General features: G+C 36.9%; 1 protein-coding gene across 2 annotated transcripts in view; it reads right to left on the reverse strand.

Annotated features, from left to right (window-relative positions):
- PIBF1 (progesterone immunomodulatory binding factor 1) overlaps positions 1-19,959 on the reverse strand; it is a 109,206-nt gene that overhangs the window by 77,326 nt on the left and 11,921 nt on the right. For both annotated transcript variants that reach the window (XM_060769414.2, XM_060769413.2), the window contains exons 6-10: positions 15,137-15,270; positions 13,714-13,822; positions 12,115-12,296; positions 10,607-10,732; positions 404-502 (exon numbers count right to left, since the gene is read on the reverse strand). In XM_060769414.2, the coding sequence (XP_060625397.2) occupies positions 404-502; positions 10,607-10,732; positions 12,115-12,296; positions 13,714-13,822; positions 15,137-15,270 (650 nt within the window). The remainder of the gene's footprint in view (positions 1-403; positions 503-10,606; positions 10,733-12,114; positions 12,297-13,713; positions 13,823-15,136; positions 15,271-19,959) is intronic.

Consider the following 19,959-nt stretch of genomic DNA (forward strand, 5'->3'; position numbering starts at 1 on the left):
GATTCAGTTTGGCAGGGGAAAAGAAGGCAGTTTTCAGAGGTAACCGCACAAGATGACGACAATCTGCATCTCATGGGCACCAGGGCATGGAAGGCACATATAGGTGAACACAAAGATTTGCTGGGATGCCTATGGTGGGTTTTTTCCTGCCTTAAAGTAATTCAAAAGAAATTTAATTATTTTTACAGGCGCCTTTCATCGTACTATACAGGATAAATACAGTGAAAAGAAAAAGCGGAATCCTAATTTACAATGGCAATTCTGAGTTCTCAGCAAGTCATTTCTTCTGAATTTGCGAGGGGATTAATGGACTATATAATAAACGTATACCTTAATTTTATTGAGTGTAAATGTTTTCTCTGTTTCAAATACCTCTGCAAAAAAAGTAGGGGAGGGTACTTACTGTTCCAAAAGTTGCTCATTCTTTCCTAAAGCATCTTTTTCAGCTGCCACAGCTCTCTCTTTTTCAGTCACAGCATTATCTCGTGCTTCTCTCAAATTTCTGAAAGTTAAAAAATGTAATAGAATAAACATTAATGTTATTGTCAAATGTGTGTTCATTAGTAAACTGAGTTATAACCTAATTTATTTCTTTTGTGACATAATTTCATATTGTGAATATTTTGATTTATATACTCCATTCAAACTTTCAACCATGACACATGCAAGGTATGATGAAAAAAATTCAACTTCATTGTTAAAATGTTATTTTTGTTATGCTTACAACCCAGTATTGATCTTTTTTCTTTTAAAATTATCATCCCGGAATATATTTCAAATGATTATTTAAATAGACCTTTTGTTGGTCTTAGGTTCTTCCTAGTCACAATTTGGGTATGAGAAAGCTCAAATAATGCTAATAAACATTCATATTTGTTAGTATGAGATACCAATAATAAACATGTTCAATGTATTGTCGAAGGCTTTCATGGCACAAGAACCGAATAAACATGTTGCAAGACTAAATCAGCACAAGTATTCATGCTTATAAAAAAGAAAAACTACATGAGATCAAAGATAATGTAGGAGGTATATGCTGCTAGTAGTGGCAAATAGGCCAATAGAATGTATAATAGCCAAAGAGAGTAAAAATGCAAAAAAGACAAGAGGTAGTAACACACAGGGGAATACTTATTTATTCATTTACAGTATTTATACCCTGCATTCTCACCCCAAAGGGGACTCAGAGCGGCTTACAGAATTTATTTATTTATTTATTTACGATATTTACAGCCTGCCTTTCTCAGCCATATGGCGACTCAATTGGTGCAATTCGATGTCAGGCATTCATAAAAGTGCCATTAAAAATAATCAACAAAAATAAAACATAAATAACAAAAAACATAAATAAAAACCGTTAAAGCATATAAACATCAGTGTCATCTTGTTAAACCGTTATCCAGTAACATTGTCTGGCCATTCCATGTCCATCATTCATAGTTCCATGTTATCTATTCCGCTGCATTCTCAAAAGCTTGCTCAAAGAGCCAGGTCTTTACTTTTTTTTGGAAAGTCAGGAGGGAGGGGGGCGATCTAATATCCCTGGGGAGGGAGTTCCATAGCCGGAAGGGGGCACCACTGAGAAGGCCCTGTCCTTCGTCTGTCAATCGCACTTGCGAGGCAGGCGGAATCGAGAGCAGGGCCCTCCAGACGATCTTAAGCTCCTAGATGGTTCATAGGAGGAGATACGTTCGGACAGATAAGCTGGGCCGGAATCATTTAGGGCTTTATAGCCTAAAACCAGCACTTTGAATTGTGCTCGGTAGTAAATTGGCAGCCAGTGAAGCTGACGTAACAGAGGAGTAGTGTGTTCCCTGAGCGCCGCTCCTGTTAGTAACCTGGCTGCCGCCCTTTGGACCATTTGAAGCCTCCGAACAGTCTTCAACGGCAACCTCACATAGAGCGCGTTGCAGTAATCTATTCGGAATGTATTAAGAGCATGGACCTCCGTGGCCAAGTCAGACTTCCCAAGGTACGGGCGCAGCTGGCGCACAAGTTTCAACTGTGTAAATGCTCCCCTGGTCACCGCTGACACCTGGGGTTCTGAGCTCAGCGATGAGTCCAGGATCACACCCAAGCTGCGAACCTGCGTCTTCAGGGGGAGTGTAACCCGTCCAACATAGGTGTAACTCTATGCCAAAACTCCAGATGATCTCCCCCAGCAGCTTCATGTAGATGTTAAGCAATATGGGGGACAATATTGTGCCCCGTGGAACCCCACAAGACAATGGTTGTGGTGTCACTCCATCTTCCATGCCGAGGAACTTTCCTCCAATTGATGCCCCTAAGGGCACCTTTATTACCTCCCCGCTAAAAGCGGTATCCATTTTATCTACTCGCATTTCTGCTTTCGACCTGCCAGGTGGGCAGGTGAGCTAATGGCAGGTGTTCACCCCGACTCGGGCTCCAACTGCTGACCTTCCAATTAGCAGAATTTTTCTGCAGCACAGCGATTCAGCGTGTTAAGCCCGGCCCCAATACATACCTTTTCCAGTGTATGTATTATTAATCTTTTAAAAATTGCATCTTATCTTTTCCCAATAATTGGATATTAGTTTTGTCTGGAATACCTGAGAAAAGAGGACTTTCTCACAATCATCTGTATACTAGTTACCTCCAAAGGCTGCTTTAAAAAAAAATCTGTAAAATGCTGCTGCCAAGATACCAACTGGAGTTGATTAGAACATATTATGCATATATTGTTTGATTTATGATACTTACAATTTAATCCAGGCCCAATTTCAGATACTGGATTTCATTTTTAAATTTCTAAATGGTCAGAGTATGAACTTCATTTATCACCTGACGTCCTGCTCTATTATCTGCTGATCAAAGACCCAGCAGGAAGTAACAGCAACAAAAATGAGGACCTTCTTTAATGATGATCATTCTTCTTGTCAAGATTCTGGATGACCCAATACTGTATGACATAAGGCCTTTGGTCAAAACATTATTGTTAATATGCTAATATGCCTTATGCTGAAAACTTTCATAATTTTTCTTATTATGTGAAGGATGTTTTATTTCCTCCATCTTCACTTTGGCTTTCTGCATTTATGTTGTTATGGAATGATTTCAAATTTAAAGTTTACAAAAAGGGCATGAAGCAACCCAATATCTTGTTTTTTGTTGTCAGAGGAATAGTGTCTGTATACATAACAATTCTATTTACCTATGATGATAAGTATCCATGAATAAGATTTATCTCTCATAAACACAGTTAATCATTCTTTTCAGAACTGGTCTAAGGCTAGGCAAAACCGTCATGATATTTTGACTCAAAACTTTGTTAAACAAATTGGCAAATTCTTTATCCATGCAATCTCCAATAAACGGGACAGGTTTCAGTGAACAGCATACCAAATATGTACGGCAAATAAATAAAAATAGCTATTTAGTTATAAAACATTTCTGTCACAGCCTATATTTAGAGATCTGAGAAAAGAATAGAGACCATAAAACAACATTAAATACTTGTAAACCAAATCAAGCTAACAGGAAAGATAAAACAAAATCTGGAAATCCACCAACCCAAACAAATCAACTCACAGACACCAAGACGTAAATAAAGAACCAGATTTTAACTTTATGCCAAAATTATGCCAGTGTTCATATGAACCAGGCTTTCAATGGCAGTCTGCTTGAAACTAATTGTCACAATGACGACCTTATCTCCTGTGACTACATATAATGTTTTGCCCTGCAGGTGCTCTCAAAGGAAAGTTTTGTGTTTAAATATTTGTGTTAAAGATATTTATTTTATTTAAAGGAATCCAGATACACACAAAGAATTGATACAAAGACATAGTTATCTATCAGAGCTGAAAAGAAGATACATCTCATGCCATGTTTTACAGTAATGTGAAAAAGGCATTTCTTTCATTGATTTTTTAAGGTTCAGATATGAGTAAAAGTGTTTGCAATATGGTTACACTGTTCCTGCTCATTCAGGCATGTTCCCAACCTATTTATTGAAGTGTGCGGCTGCAACTCTGCGAATTGACCTCTCCGCTGTACTAGTTTCTTGTCTTTAGAGATAATATTCACCGAAATTTTACTGGGTATTAGAAGAACATGGAGTTGTTAGAATGAAGATGGAAGGGGAGGAGAAATCTTGGCAAAACTCATCACATCAACTGAAAACTGTAAGGAAGGCAGGGATGGTGAGATGTCATAGAACTTTTCAGTTACAATGAAGAACCCCTTTTATACTCAAATATTTGTGGGGTTTTTTATAGGCATACCATCCTACTATTCTTATTCTATAACTTAACTTGGGGTTTATTTTTGGTGAAGTGGGCAGCATTTGATGGCAAGTAGAGTCCCCACTTTTAGTGCAAATTTATAACGTAACATCTTCATTTGTTGTATATCATGGCAGCCCTACAGACACTTCACCTTAGTTTCATTGCTTTTGTTCAGTAGGACAAATACTGCATTAAGAACTACTATTATTAGATCAAAAAGCTTTTCTCATTTAGCTATAAGGCTTTTAGCCTGAAAACAGTAGATTTAATTCTCACATTACTTTTTGATGAAGAGACTTCTTCACAAAGTCACTTTACAATATCAATGTCAGATGGTAAACATTTCATGTCAGTGCCATTTTCTCTGATGTGGTATGACATAGTATAAAATACAGGCAGTCCCCGAGTTACAAACATCTGACTTACAAATGACTCCTAGTTGAGAACAGGAGTGAGACAACAGGAAGTGAGTGACATCTGCCCTTAGGAAGGGAAATTCACTCCTGAAAGAGTTATTATTATGGGGAAAAGGGGTCTCCACTGAAGCTTTATCACCAATCCTTGTTTCCACAACAGGCCAACTTTTTCAAAATTCGCTTATTGGAGGGACAGAAAGTGAGGTCAAATCATCTGAACAGGGGGACAGACAGCAAAACAAACACCATGGGGGTGTTAAACCTTCCTTTAGTTAACCAAAGCTAATATTATATATAGATATAGACATAGACGGCTGAAGTTACACTTAAATAATGTACCTGCCTGGACTTACATACGGATTCAACTTAAGAACAAAGCTACAGAACCTGTCTTGCTCATAACTGAGGGATTGCCTCTAATAATCAAAGATTTGCTGTGGCCAATAAATAAGTTCTCAGACTGAGAAAAAAACAAACTACTCTGTGTAATTCATTTGCTCCTAAGATTTGTATTACCCTTCAAATGCTCACTTTGTCTTGTACTTCGCTTACAATATTCTGATACTAATTTATCTCAGCTCAGCATGAGGTAAGGCCACCAAATAAATCTTTATGTTGATATTCTGATATTTTATGAGTTTTAATAAGTTGGTTTACATTTGATATGTGTTATTGAAATTTAAATAATACAATGAGGAAAAAAAACCTGAAACTAGATTAAGACCTGTTTCTGACCTGTTAGGAAAATGTAGTGTATTATGGATTTGATATAACTTTATTTTAGAGGATATCTGAGATAGCAAAAATATGTTAATGGCAACCTACGTTTTAAAGTACAGAAATACATGCTCAGCTATGAGGCTGGGAGGCTGGGAAAGGAGATAACATAAGGGATGTGTTCTCCCAAAAAAATGTTCTCCCTCCAACCGAAACATTCTTTCAATCACCAAATTTCCAACACTGTAGAGGAAAAATTGTTCTCAGAAAATTATTCACACTTAGATCTCTTCTATTTGCTGTGTACACATTCTATTGGGAACCTCCCTGTCCCCATTTTCTTTTATATGCCTATACTGTATTCCTAAAAATGCTTAAGTGAAGTTTTAAAGTAAGTGTAATGCAAAAAAAAAAAAAAAAAGGAGATTGATAGATTCAAAAGGGGAGCGGTAGACTTGTTTTGCCTCTCTCCAAGTTACACCATTAAATAAATGTCAAAACATTTTAATTTGGCTACCTATGAGACACTATAAATAAGAAGATCTGTGTTGAGTTGGATGACAACTGCAAATCCAGCTTTTCAAAGACCCCCCCCCCCCCTACGAAACAAAGGGTACCTGTATAGGTCCAAAAAAAAGGGGGAGGGGAAATAACAAAACCAAAAGTTTCACCAGGTAATATCGTTAACATACCTGAATAATAATAATAATAATAATAATGTTATTTCTTACCCGCCTCTCCTCACAGTATGAGGCAGGTTATAATATTGCGAAACCACATAACCACCAAGACACGTAATAATTTAAAAGCCCTCTGTAAAATGCACATATTAAAACATATTTCCATAAAATACATATTAAAGTACACAGAACAAAAATTAGACATGGAATCGAAGTTTAAAACTAGTCATTAAAATTTTCTGGGTAGGCCTTTCAGAAGAGATAGGTCTTCACTTGTATCTTAAATTCCGACAGCTGAAGACCTTGAGATGCAGTAATGGTAATTCTTGACCACTAGCTATGATGCCTAGAGACAAGAGGAGATGAAGACCAAAAACATCTGGGAAGCCAATATTGCCACTCCTGCTTTTTTTCTGACAAATGCCTTTCCTTTTGATTCTCGTAACAATAGTTTGAAGTAGTGTATTGTCGAAGGCTTTCATGGCCGGAATCACTCAGTTCTTGTGGGTTTTTTCGGGTAGCATACAATGGGCTGACTGTGCCTGGAGCAAACTCTTCTTGAAAGGTGATTAGATGTCCCTGCCTGTTTTTCTCTCTGCTGTTTTAATTTTAGAATTTTTTAATACTGGTAGCCAGACTTTGTTCATTTTCATGGTTTCTTCCTTTCTGTTGAAATTGTCCACATGTTTGTGGATTTCAATGGCTTCTCTGTGTAGTCTGACATGGTGGTTGTGAGAGTGGTCCAGCATTTTTGTGTTGTCAAATAAAATGCTGTGTCCAGGTTGGTTCATCAGGTGCTCTGCTATGGCTGATTTCTCTGGTTGGAGTAGTCTGCAGTGCCTTTCATGTTCCTGGATTCTTGTTTGGGCGCTGCGTTTGGTGGTCCCTATGTAGACTTGTCCACAGCTGCATGGTATACGGTAGACTCCTGCAGAGGTGAGAGGATCCCTCTTGTCCTTTGCTGAACGTAGCATTTGTTGGATTTTCTTGGTGGGTTTGTAGATTGTTTGTATGTTGTGTTTCCTCATCAGCTTCCCTATGCGATCAGTGGTTCCCTTGATGTATGGCAGGAACACTTTTCCTCTGGGTGGATCTTCATCTTTACTCTTGTGGCTTGTTCTTGGTCTTGCAGCTCTTCTGATGTCTGAGGTGGAGTATCCATTGGCCTGTAGAGCCCAGTTGAGGTGGTTCAGTTCATCTTGGAGGAGGTGGGGTTCACAGATTCTTTTTGCACGGTCTGCCAAGGCTTTAATGGTGCTTCTTTTTTGACTTGGGTGATGGTTGGAGTTTTTATGTAGATATCTATCTGTGTGTGTGGGTTTTCTGTAAACGGTGTGACCCAATTGTTGATCTGGTTTGCGGATGACTAGGACATCTAGAAAAGGCAGTCTTCCTTCCTTTTCTTTTTCCATAGTGAACTGGATGTTAGGGTGGATGCTGTTAAGATGTTCCAGGAACCTGTTGAGTTCTTCTTCTCCATGGCTCCAAATGGTGAAAGTGTCATCCACATATCTGAACCATATAGTGGGCTTTTTGGTTGCTGTTTCAAGAGCTTGTTTTTCAAATTGTTCCATGTAGAAGTTAGCTATGACTGGGCTGAGAGGGCTCCCCAGACTACACAGAGAAGCCATTGAAATCCACAAACATGTGGACAATTTCAACAGAAAGGAAGAAACCATGAAAATGAACAAAGTCTGGCTACCAGTATTAAAAAATTCTAAAATTAAAACAGCAGAGAGAAAAACAGGCAGGGACATCTAATCACCTTTCAAGAAGAGTTTGCTCCAGGCACAGTCAGCCCATTGTATGCTACCCGAAAAAACCCACAAGAACTGAGTTTGAAGTAGGTTAGGCTGTGGGAGTGATTGACATAAGTATGCAGTGAGGTTCACAGTCAACTGGGTATTTAAACCTTGATCTTCCCAGTACTAGCTCAACACATTAATCAGGCACCATGATAGCTCTCATCTTACTTGGCAGTGGGTTTAAGGTTGGTATTTACTGTTCAAATTACTACCAAATACCTAAAAGATAAACCCTACCACATGGACCACACCATTGGAGTAGGTGAAAATGTCCTCTACAGTCATGTTGAACATAGAACAAGAGATGCATCAGATTGAACAAGAGGCATGATCTAGACAGTGGATAATGCAGTGAAATCGAATGATAGAGGTGACTCAATTTCCTGTTTAACCTTACAGTTTACCTAATGACCTTGGAGAAATATCTATTTCTTAGTTTAAATTACCTGAGAGATTTGTTATGAGCTTAAAACATGATAATTCTGGTGTGTCTCTGGTTCCCTTTTACACTAAAGTTTTTTGTTCTTCTTTTGGTTTAATGTATGAATTTTAATTGCTTTTATTTCTTGATATTATTTATTATCTTTTGAAAGTCATTTTATTTCATACAGAAAAGTGAGGCATAAAAGATGGGCAACTAGTAGCTTGTCTGAGGCTAAAGACTCTTAGAAGACTCCTAATAACATATTAAAAGGCGTAAAACTAAAAGTACATATAAGACTAGGAATAGAAATTTAAGGGAAGCATGAATGATTCACTAAATCACCACACCCTTTTTGTTCCAATAGGGATAAAAATAAAGCATTGTTTTCAAGATTTTTATTCATGAATGTTCTTTTAAATCATAAAGACATTCAGGATTTGGCAGTAAATAAGCCATAATTTCGAGATGAGGAACGGAATTTCTGCCAACTGGTCCCAGACCAATATTCTTAGCCATATTGCATGCAAACATTTTTACATCTGTCAAAGCTCCATAAACAAACAGACCTTAAAGCTGTTTTATGTAACCATAATACAAGTCAGTACATGGAAAGCAAAGGTTTCTGTTAACATCTGTGATGCAATTAGCAGTTGGCATAATTAAGCAGATTGGTGGAGGAGGACAAGAAGGGAAATAAGTTAAATACTATATATATTCTTGTCTACTTTAATACTTTATCTTTCACCACTCAATATAATATAATGCAAAATATGAAATTTCTACTGAATCCAAACAAAAGGAATTAATCGACCAAACCTGTGCATTGCCATCTACCTCAATTTCTATGAACTTTCCACGATTTTGGAAGTCTACATATAATAAGTACTATAATTGTTATACAACATAATTGTTTATATTTGGAATTGGGGTTTTCAGTCCTATCACAAAGAAAATCTATGAAAATGGGATTTTGGAAGCACTAGGAGTGATAGGAACATTTGTTGTGTAATACAACACAGAACTGAGCTCCGCAAACTGGACTGAAAGACTAGTAACTATTAAGCATAAGCTAAGAGGTTTGCAATTAATAATCAAAAACAATGTGACTGCATAGTCCAGGACTGTACAGCTTCAATACATTTCCTGGACTTCTACTCTTTGTCTTGTACTGCTGAAGCAATGAGGGACTAGACTGACCGTAACTTTTGAAATGGCAATACTTCACAATAGAACCAAACTAGAAATAAACATAATTTATCAGTAAGTTGGAAAAAATAGGCCAGACACTCCTTGTAACCAATGGTTTTAATTGTTAGGAGACAGACATGCATGACTATTAATACTGTATAGCTACTCAGGGCAGTGGCACTTGAAGTCTTACAGTCCTGTTTATACTACAGCAAAATCGGTTAGCGTCACAGCAATATGGCTTGCTTCAAATTTTTTTAAGTGGTGAACATAGTTGAGATTCACAAATGCTTTCTCAGAACAAAAAATATGATGTCATAAAATTAATTTATCACCTCCAGCCTTATACTGAAATCAGAAAAAACAACATTTTTATGGCCATATTTTGACAACAGTAATCTTAGCACAGTAGTTCAAATACCCATGTTGGTTCCCTGATTATTTTACTGATCATTTTAGTCTATGCTGAATCTGCACTGCACGTAGGTACTCATACTAGCAGGGTTTGGTTTTGTCCCATACACTTCAATGCAGCTCCAAACTGAATTTGGTTCTTAGACTGAAAGAGGTTCCTCACCCTTGTCATGGATGCTGCACAGGATCAAAATCCTTCTTAAGATAAAAGTTTGCTGTAGGAACCATTTCCATGTAAAAAGAAACTAAGACCCCAGGAGAAGAATCTACAATATAACTTTTTCTTTAAGAGGCAGCATTGGTATAGGAAACAGAGTCCTGAATCTGCTGGTGTCACTGTGGCAATGCAAGGTTTCCCCAAGTTAACAAATGGGAAGGGTCAAGCAGTTTCCCACTGCACCACCCAACAACATACATCTATGAAGAAATTCACATTATTGCTAATGCAACATTTCAATAACCGCAGTCTTTAGACCAAGCCATTTGAGTGTTACAATCTTCAAGGGAGTACTTCCTTCCTGCTACCCACCTTGACAGATGTAGGCATAATGTGATTGACGCTCTTTTCTCTAACCTTCATTCCCCCTTTCATCAAATTAGGAAAGAAATAGGGTGGCTAGAGTCTAAACAGGAATACTTTTTTCATTGGGATGTTTTGTTGAAGATCCATTGCATTCAATGGATACCTTTACTTCTAAAATAAATATTTTCCTACCTGTTTTCACGTTCATACATTTCCTTTGTAGCTGTCCGAAGGTGTTCTATTTCCTGGGATGTTTTCTGTCGTATTTGTTCCAATTCATTGTGCAGTTTGTTTTCATACTCTGTTTTATAATGATCTCTTGAAGACAATGGTGAAAACATAAGGAAATAATCTTTGAATCATCTATTCTACCTTCAATCAACCCTAATAATTTTACAAAGCAGAAGTGGGAATTAAGTGGCTGTCCAGATGTTAATGGAGAGTATTATCCAGCATTATGCACAGTTAACTGCTGGGAATTGAATATCAACATTTCAAGGGCTGTATGATTCCCAATCATGTTTTACGGGATCAGAACTCTCCTGTCCCCAGTTAAGATTACAAGCAAGACTAAGAACTTCACTCCTGACACGACAAAACAAAAAACAAAACAAAAAAACAAATGAAGAAAAATAAAAGAAACTGAAACAGTTATACTTTTAAATAATTACAAAAAATTAAATACAAGATTGGTTATTGAATCCTCCCCCCCCCCCCCCAAGAACCAGGATTAAACCATCCTTAAATACAGGCAGCCCTCCACATCTGCAGGGGTTAGCGGCACAGAATCCCAAATGAAAGTGAGAAAAAAGCAAATGACTATGGGAGTGTTTTTTTTTTTCTCCAGGGAAGAAGTTTTCAAGGAAAACAGCAGTTGCTGCCTCTTCCCGAGACCAGTGGGGATACAGTAGCTGTGATCCCCTGGTAGGCCTGCCTTCTGAACTCATAGCAGTAATGTTCAGGAAGCAGTTTCCAAGGTAGGCATTTCTACTAAAATCGCAAGGTGAAGCAGATCAGCTACAATGTCCCTGGCAAACCACCTCCTGAACTTGGATCAGCAAAGTTCGGGAAGTGTTTTTCAAGTGGTTTTCTGCCTCACTCCAACAAGGCAACTGTGATTTCCCTGGCAACCACCTCCCAATCTGAAGAATAGTGAAGTTTGGGAATGGCTTGCAAAGGAGATAGAAGCTGGTTTGCCTTGCCCTGAAACTTTGGGGGAGGCAAAACAGCAGCAATCTGTCTTGTAAGACCAGGGAGAGCAGAGCAGCAACACTGGCCTGCAAATTACTTCCTAACGACTCCCAGAGGTGGTGGCTGAGAGAAAGCAGTGGTGCTCTGTCTACCAAAGCCCAAGGCCGCTGCGTATACATCCAGAAAGCAGTCCCAGAAGTAGCTATGGTGGTCATGTAAATATGCATGAATTTAGAAGACCAACTGTATAGCTGTTTCAAATCCCCCCAGAAATAAATATGACAAGCCTTATGTGTAAATTCTCTGGAAAAATTAAGAAATTTTCTCATTTTTTCAGTTTACTTTAAGATTTTTCTGTATGTAGAAGCTCAAATCAGAAGACCCTGAACCAAACTGCAATTATATGTGCCTGTTTACCCCTGTTGAACTAACCATAAACAACATGTTTGGCACAACATTCTTACACAATGACTCGAGACAAAACTGAAAGCATAAATTGACCTATATACCTGGAGTTTACATATTTCTCATACATTTCTTCTCTAGCCCTCTTGGCATCCTCTAGCTGAACCTGAATCCTTTCAAGGCGATCTTCTTCATGAGCACAGCGAACATTAAGTTCCATATTCTGACGGTTGAGATAGTCCTTGTCCTTCTGTAGCAAGGTAACTGACTGCTGCAAAGTTGTAACCTTTAAATTGAGAAATGATGAAAACAGTATGCAGTATTTCCTAGGAGATTTCTTATTCTCCGTTATTATTTAACTTTAGTTAGTAGTTTTATGAGAGCCAGCGTGATCTTGTGGTTTGAATGTTGGCTAGGATTCTGGAGACATGGGTTCGCATTCACGCTTGCCCAAGATCTAAATGATCTTGATGGATCACACTTTCTCAGCCTCAGAAGGAGGCAAAGGCAAATCTATTAAACAAATTTTGCCAAAGAAGCCCTATGATAATTTAGCCTTAGGTTCTCCATAAGTCAGAAATATTATGAAGGCACACAGCACCCAGTTTTATGCAGGATCCTTTTTTGTACCTTTCAGGGTAGTTTGCAAAAACAAGATCCACACTTGAGAATCCTAAATTTCATGAGACAGCATATTATTAAATTCATACTGAACTGGGAATCCATATCCAGAGTATGTCCTGCTTGGATAAATGTTATGGCAGCCATAAAGTCATGCCTCAGGTCATTCCGGACACTTATCCTGGGTGTACTCAGCACCAAATCCATGACAAGCTCTGTCAACTCAAGTAGGAAGAATGATGGGAAATAGGCAATGCTAAATCAGCACAATTTATCATCTGTCCAAAATGCTTAACACAAGTTGTAAACATTCCAGTCTGGCACACAAATCCAGACTGACTAACACTATGTATCACTATGTATTACTATGAAGCTTAAACAAAACAAACCATTCTAGGCAAAAATCAACTATGGTTTAGTAGTCTTGAGTGTTGGACTAAGAACACCAGAAAACAGGAATGGCTATGGAAACTCAGTGGGTGATGTTGGGCAAATCACACTATCTCAACTATCTCGGCATCAAAGGAAGGCAAATGCTAATCTCTTTTGAATACATCTTCTCAAGAAAATCTTATGACACATTCACTTTAAGGTCATCACAAGTTGTAAATTATTTGAAATCACACAACAAATGACAAAGGAATGTAACTGTAACTGAAACAAAAAGTTAGGGACTCAAAGAAAGTATTAACACTGCTACTTTGAGTATATGCTTGAAATAATAGACTAGCACCATCTCTAATGGTATTCCGCAAAAAGGTGAAGACCTGGCTGTTTGAGCAGGCGTTCGAATAATTAGTGCAATGATTGGTTAATGAACACTGGAATGGAACAATGGATGACGAATCTGGAACATGTTTGTTTAATGACGAGACGACAGTGAATGGGTATTGTAGTAACTGTTTATTAATTGTGTAATGTGTTAGGTTGTTAACTGTTTCTATACTATAGCACTGAATTTTTGCTGTTCGTATTTGTTGTGAACTGCTGTGAGTTGCCTTCGGGCTGAGAACAGCGGTATATAAGTAAGGTAAATAAATAAATAAATAAAACTTTTGAATGAACTTTAAACATGGTTCTACCTCTTTTGAAAAATCATTTCGTTCTTTGATTAATGCTTTGTGAGACACTTCTAGTATTTCATATTTTCTTTGGAGTTCTGAAAAGTCGTGTTCAAATGCATCACGCTCACTGTTGAAACAAAAGCAAATTATGATCAGGACACAGTCTTGTTATGGGCATAATTTGTTAGCTGATGCAATTATGCCAATTGATGTAATAGTAGCAATGCCAAATGGATGTGGTCATCACAGCCAGAGAAGACACTGCATAGAAAGTCATCTTACTCAACAGAGAAAGACATTTGTGCCCAATTTGCTGGGAAGCCAGTAGAGTTACTTCCTTTGGCAATGGAGATGGTTTATCACAGCACAGCGCACCATGCAGTGCCTTCAAGTGGTATTATACCAGTGCAAGTAACAGACCCAATGGAGGTCAAATTGCACACCTGTTAGCTTAATTTAGCCTCCATCAAGTACAAAGATTCTTAAACCTTTTTGTTGCAACATTATAACATAGAAACAGTTGGGCACACATTCTTGAAAGTGCTCTGGTTGATACAGTCCCTTTTACACGTGAGAATTCCAACACAGTTTTTGGATATATGTTATTTAATTTCCTATGTGCATTTTCAAATGCAATTGTAATGTGGAAATAGGAAATACAGAATCCCAAAACAAGGAAGGACCGCAAAAGAAATCTAATCAGACCCCGGCCAATGCACAAAAGCCATTACTACAGGCCCCTTGAAAAGTGGCTATTCAGGCTTAAAAGACCATAACTGTATAGAACAGTTTCCTTTAATGCAGAGCATCTCCTACAGTCAGAGACGACAGGCAGGAGGTTCTGGAAGTTACAGAGGAGTGAGGAATTGGCAAAAATTATTTGTCCTGCATTGCTTCTGGTAAGATTATTCTGAGAAAACATCTGCTCAGGAGATATTACCCAAGCAGAAACAAATCAATCAGCCCATTAAATATTAAATATTTACTGAACCTACTAGATGGCTGATTTTTAAAAACTTAATTATTCAGTTATCAAACAGATAAGTCAATTAATAAGGGCAAACACTGAGGAAGCCCAAATATAATGGTATTTTAGTATTTTAGAAGGTTTTTTAGTATTTTAGAAGTTCTTTTTAATGGAAATGTTCATACTTTCATGCACATCTTATGTATTGACATTACTGTCTATTAAAATGTATATTCTGCCTTTTTCCCCAACATGAAAGCCGAGTGGGCTCAGAACACAAATTAAAGAAAAATATTACTATATATTATTATCATCATCATTATAATGAAGGGAGTTCAAAAACTATTATAAAGAGCAATTCTTTGTATGAATTGTTGCAAATTCATGAACAGGTTCCATTGAAAACACTATGTTTAAGATTATGTAAAGTAAAATCAAAATTCATTCTAGCATTTTATTTACTAAACTACATACCTTTTTACTTTATCATAATTCTCTTGCCTATAATCACCTTGTTGAACCATTTGCTTTGTATCAGCCAGTTCCAGTGTTAAACGCTGACATCTAACTTCCAGTTCTGAACGACTTCTTCTCTCTGCTTCATAGTTCTGAAAAACATCCATAAAACGTAAAAGGGTAAATGACACACTGATATTTATACTGCTCAAAAGTACTTTTGCTTGTCCTTTCATTATATTAAGCCCATTGGCAGGCAATGAATATCTGCTACTGAGGAAACAGAGTGCAAATTCAGAGTACCACCATGTACAAGAGGGCTGTGTGTCCTATAGAAAGTCAACATCTGTATAGACAGATGTTGTCACATAAATGGAAGTTGCCTAACATGACAGAACATCTTCTTTCTCCCTGTAGCCTTCCCCTCCATTTGCTGTGAGAAACTCCCAAAGAGACATACAGAGGGAAGAGAATCATTCCCTTCCTGTTCTAATGAAGAAAACAGTAACGTGAATGGGAAAAAAATAACTGGATGTTATCAATTAATTTTTACATAATTTAATCAAGTTATGAATAATACTGCTATAGTTGCTATAGTTGCTTGCAGTTCCTTTACTAGACATTATTTGGGTATCCACTGCTGGACAGATAATGATTCCACTCAACACACCCAAGTTTTCATCCACTTCAAAAATTGCTATTTGAATCTGAGGCATTAGCATCCTCTTCAACCCAGCAGCTATGTTCAAAATTTAGTAAAGAAGCCTCAGAGAAACACCCTGCTTTCAACCTGGAAGAAGAAGTGGTCTATTAAAAATAATACCTTTTTCGTAAGTACCAACAAAAAAGGCATGCACTTTCAAAACCTTGGCCATGCTATATTTTCAAGGTGTATCTGAATAATTGTTTTATTCTTGCAAAATATGAAAAATATATACAGGAAAGCCATTCATTTGTAAACACATATAAAGAAAAAAAATGTGCTATGAGAGATTTGATGAATATTTGGTAAGCAACTCACTAACCATCACACACCAAGAGAAATTTTATATTCCTGTACTCATGGCCCTCCCTTCAGCAACTTTTAACAAACTCAAGATTACATAAAATAAGGCATAGAGTTCAGACCCAGTAGCACAGGCATGGGTAAACTTTGGCCCTCTGGGTATTTTAGACTTCAACTCCCACAATTCCTAACAGCTGGTTGTAGCAGGCCAAGAATCAAATGCCATCACCACCCTTCCTATGGCAACGCTATTACAGGCCTCATTAGGGGCCTCTTAATCCACTTAACTTTCAACATGATATATGCCCCAGTCTGTCAGCAATACCTTTCTGTATTTTATACAGGACAAATAGTCTTTACACAAAAGAATAAATCCAACAAATCTGACAGTAGAAGATACAATATTCTAAAATTTTAAAGACTCACTGCAATGGTTACCATTAAGCAAAAGAATTTCAGAGGGAAAAGACAACATTAAAGCTTTGAAATCATTAGGATGTTCAATTCCATCTCCAGTGGTTTACATTGCGACAGGTAGCCATCAGCATAATAATCTGTTCATTGGTTTATCAGCACCTGAATATCTCTATTATTACTAACATTTGTTTTTTGTTCATGGTAACTGTTAACTTGTATCACTCTGTACCTTTCTGCAGCTCCTTTCTTTCTGATTTCAGTTTATAATCCGCTGTCCTACTCTAACCAATATATGATAAACTGAATTACAGTATACTCACTATATCTACTGGACTAGAACCATTCCCAAAGAGTGAAAAGACAGGTTTGTGCTATGACAAATGTATTAATATGTAAATTTTTGTAATATACTATTTTAAAAAAACAACAACCTTATTCGTTGATTCTGTTTTATCAAATAGTTGCACAAAGATTTTTAAGTGAGGAATAAATACAAGGTTCATTATAACATCAAAAATGTCAGAAGTTGTGTGGGGGAAAAGCAATGCAGGGCTAAGAGTGCTTAACACAAGCTCTGAAAATTCACTTTTCTAGACCTGTAAAGTTGTGACTTGCACACTGTCTACTTCATTTCAATATAAATGAAAAGGTGAAATTATGATACTATTTTATTGCACTGCCTTTCTTCTATAATCTTATTATTACTAGTTGCTATCAAGTTTCAGAACAAGATCCTGCAACACTGATGTAGCAAAAATGCTATTAAGATACCCATGAGTATTCTCTATAGTCACAATACTTTGAATCTGTTCCTAAAGACATCAGTAACCAATCACTCACATTCCCTGTTTTAAAGGACAGAGACTATTTCTGAGTCACTTCGAGCTTTCCCATCTGTCAGTGTTCCACTTTCAGAAGCAGCTGTCCAAGATGTAAAGTGTACCTCTGAAAAAGTCACACTTAGCAGACAGCTAGAATAAGTCTCATGTTTATAGCAGAAGACACTCAAACATGTTTCTCAAAATCACTGACAGGAAGCAGAATCAGAAGAAATAAGATACCTGCAACCCTTTTCAAGTAAAGATTATTGTAAAGATTTACATCAGGGTTTCTCTCTTTATTCTATAGCATGTGGTGGTACATAACAATACCTAGCACTGAGTTTTCCACTTCAGAATATTGTAGAATCAGAGCAAAAACAGTAAGAAAAGAAGTGCATGCACTGGTATTAACTGTACCTTCTACTTCTCCTTTTAGACTACAGTCTGCTAAAGAGCTAGCATTATATTTTTCTTGGTGCCTTCTTTTATTTCCTTTCAAAATGTTCTATTTATGGGACTTTGTTAACATTTTTGGTGACATCTGGCACTTTAAAATGTATTGTGCTTCATTTGAAGCTTTCAGAGCCATATCCCTACCATCTTCACAATCTCAATTAATCCCTGCACTACTGGCAAGATTGCTTAACACTATGTTCTCTGCACATATTACAAGCTCAATGAATATGCTATATTTTGATTTATTGTGCTTCTTACATGCTAAATCTCATCCTATGATTAGTTCACATATTCTATACAATCTTTCTGTACATCACATGTAGGGCCTTTAAAGGATGGGGTGGATTACTGACACACATTCAAATATTTGAACATTTGTCAGCCTTAAGCATTTAAAAAATAAATTTCACTAATCACCCTTAAAACTATGTACAGTCTACATAATTTCCACCTATTCGCATATGTGAATCACTAGTAAAACAGGTGGATTTATTAGGCCTCGCTTTTACACTTTTGTTTTTCATTTACATAGGAAATTGGCCAGCCACAACAAGTTTAATAAATGTGATTACTTTGCAATATTTGTGAAACTCCGAAGTTCTCTAGACATTTGCAAACAAAGAGTTCTTGGTTCAGTGAAAAAACACCTTTTTCAGACACAGAAAGGTCCTATCCTTTGTTTGGGAGCACAACCGAAACCTGTCATTCATTGCTGAAATCAGTTCGGAAAACAGGAATGGGATATAAATCTAAAAATTTAATTTCCATTTCACTACAACACATATGTGAGAGAGATCTATTCCTCGGAAGGGAAATTCTCTTCTGGGAGAGTTATCATGGGAAAAGGGGCCTCCACTAAAACTTTTATCACCAATCCTTGTTTTCACAACAAGCCACATTTTTCAAAATCTAATTATCACAGAGAAAAAAAGTGAGGTGGAATCTTCTGAACAGGAACAGACAGCAAAACAAATACCACAGGGGTGTTAACCCTTCCTTTGCTATCCAAAGCTACAGTGTGAGTGTGTGTCTGGAGCTACAAACAAATTCAACTTAAGAATAAACCTACAGTACCCATTCTGTTCATAACTTGGGGACTGCCTGTACTATACTTTTTCAAGGGATTTCCCCTTGTCCAAACTGACCCTATTTGAAGTTTCAGTATACAGGAAAAGCTCGAATTTATTCTTCCCAACCTCTTGCAAATCTTTATAAGTTTTATAATGCTGCTATATCTCTACACCACTAATTTTTGGTTAAAGTTATATATTCTATACAATTTCCTAATAAAAGGATTTTATTAGGCCTTGTTGATTTAATTAGCTATTTTAAAATGCTTAACCTCTGCAGTGTCCTTGTTGAGATAACTATCATATCAATCCTAGTGACAACAAATGGCAACCCTTGCCAAGTTAGTTATGCAGAGCAAAAAGGAAAAGCACTAAACAAGGCAACTCCATGTCAGATGCTAAATATGCCTAAACATAACAGAAGAAGGGAATTTGGCCATAGGATGCATAGCAAATCAAATCTGTCTTTTATTTTTTTTACTACTAAGGGGCTTTGCAAATCTCCTGTAAGCTCAAAAATACTGTACATAACATATCATACTATAACTGCCTAAAATACACATTAAATATGGTAAAGACAGCAAAAAACAAAAAACAAAATTAAAGATGAAAGAGTAGATGATGAAACAAATTTAAAAATAATACAATGATAACCTGTTATGATATCACCAAAACAATTCACTAAAAGCACTGAAGTGCAAGTTATAGGTTTTTTTCTTTTCCAAAACAGTTCAGCAAAATATAGGAAGTAACATGACACTTTCAATAATTATAGCACTCTTCTTATACCATATGCAACAGTAATAGGTATTCCACTATTGGTAAGCATTAGAAAAAGAGATTATTTAATGGGCAGACTGTTTTAAATTGAATGTTTATAATAGTTTTAATTGCTGTTTTAATTGTAACTTTGTGTTTTAATGTATTGTCTGGCATCTAATGGTTGCCTACTGTAAGCTGCCATAAGTCCCTCTTCGGGGGTGAGGAGGACAAGATATAAATGCTCAAAATAAATAAAAAATAAATATTTCCAAACCTATAGTTTAATTCATGAAGCAGCCAATATTTTTT

Source organism: Anolis sagrei, chromosome 3, assembly GCF_037176765.1.
Source record: "Anolis sagrei isolate rAnoSag1 chromosome 3, rAnoSag1.mat, whole genome shotgun sequence".
NCBI lineage: Eukaryota > Metazoa > Chordata > Lepidosauria > Squamata > Dactyloidae > Anolis > Anolis sagrei.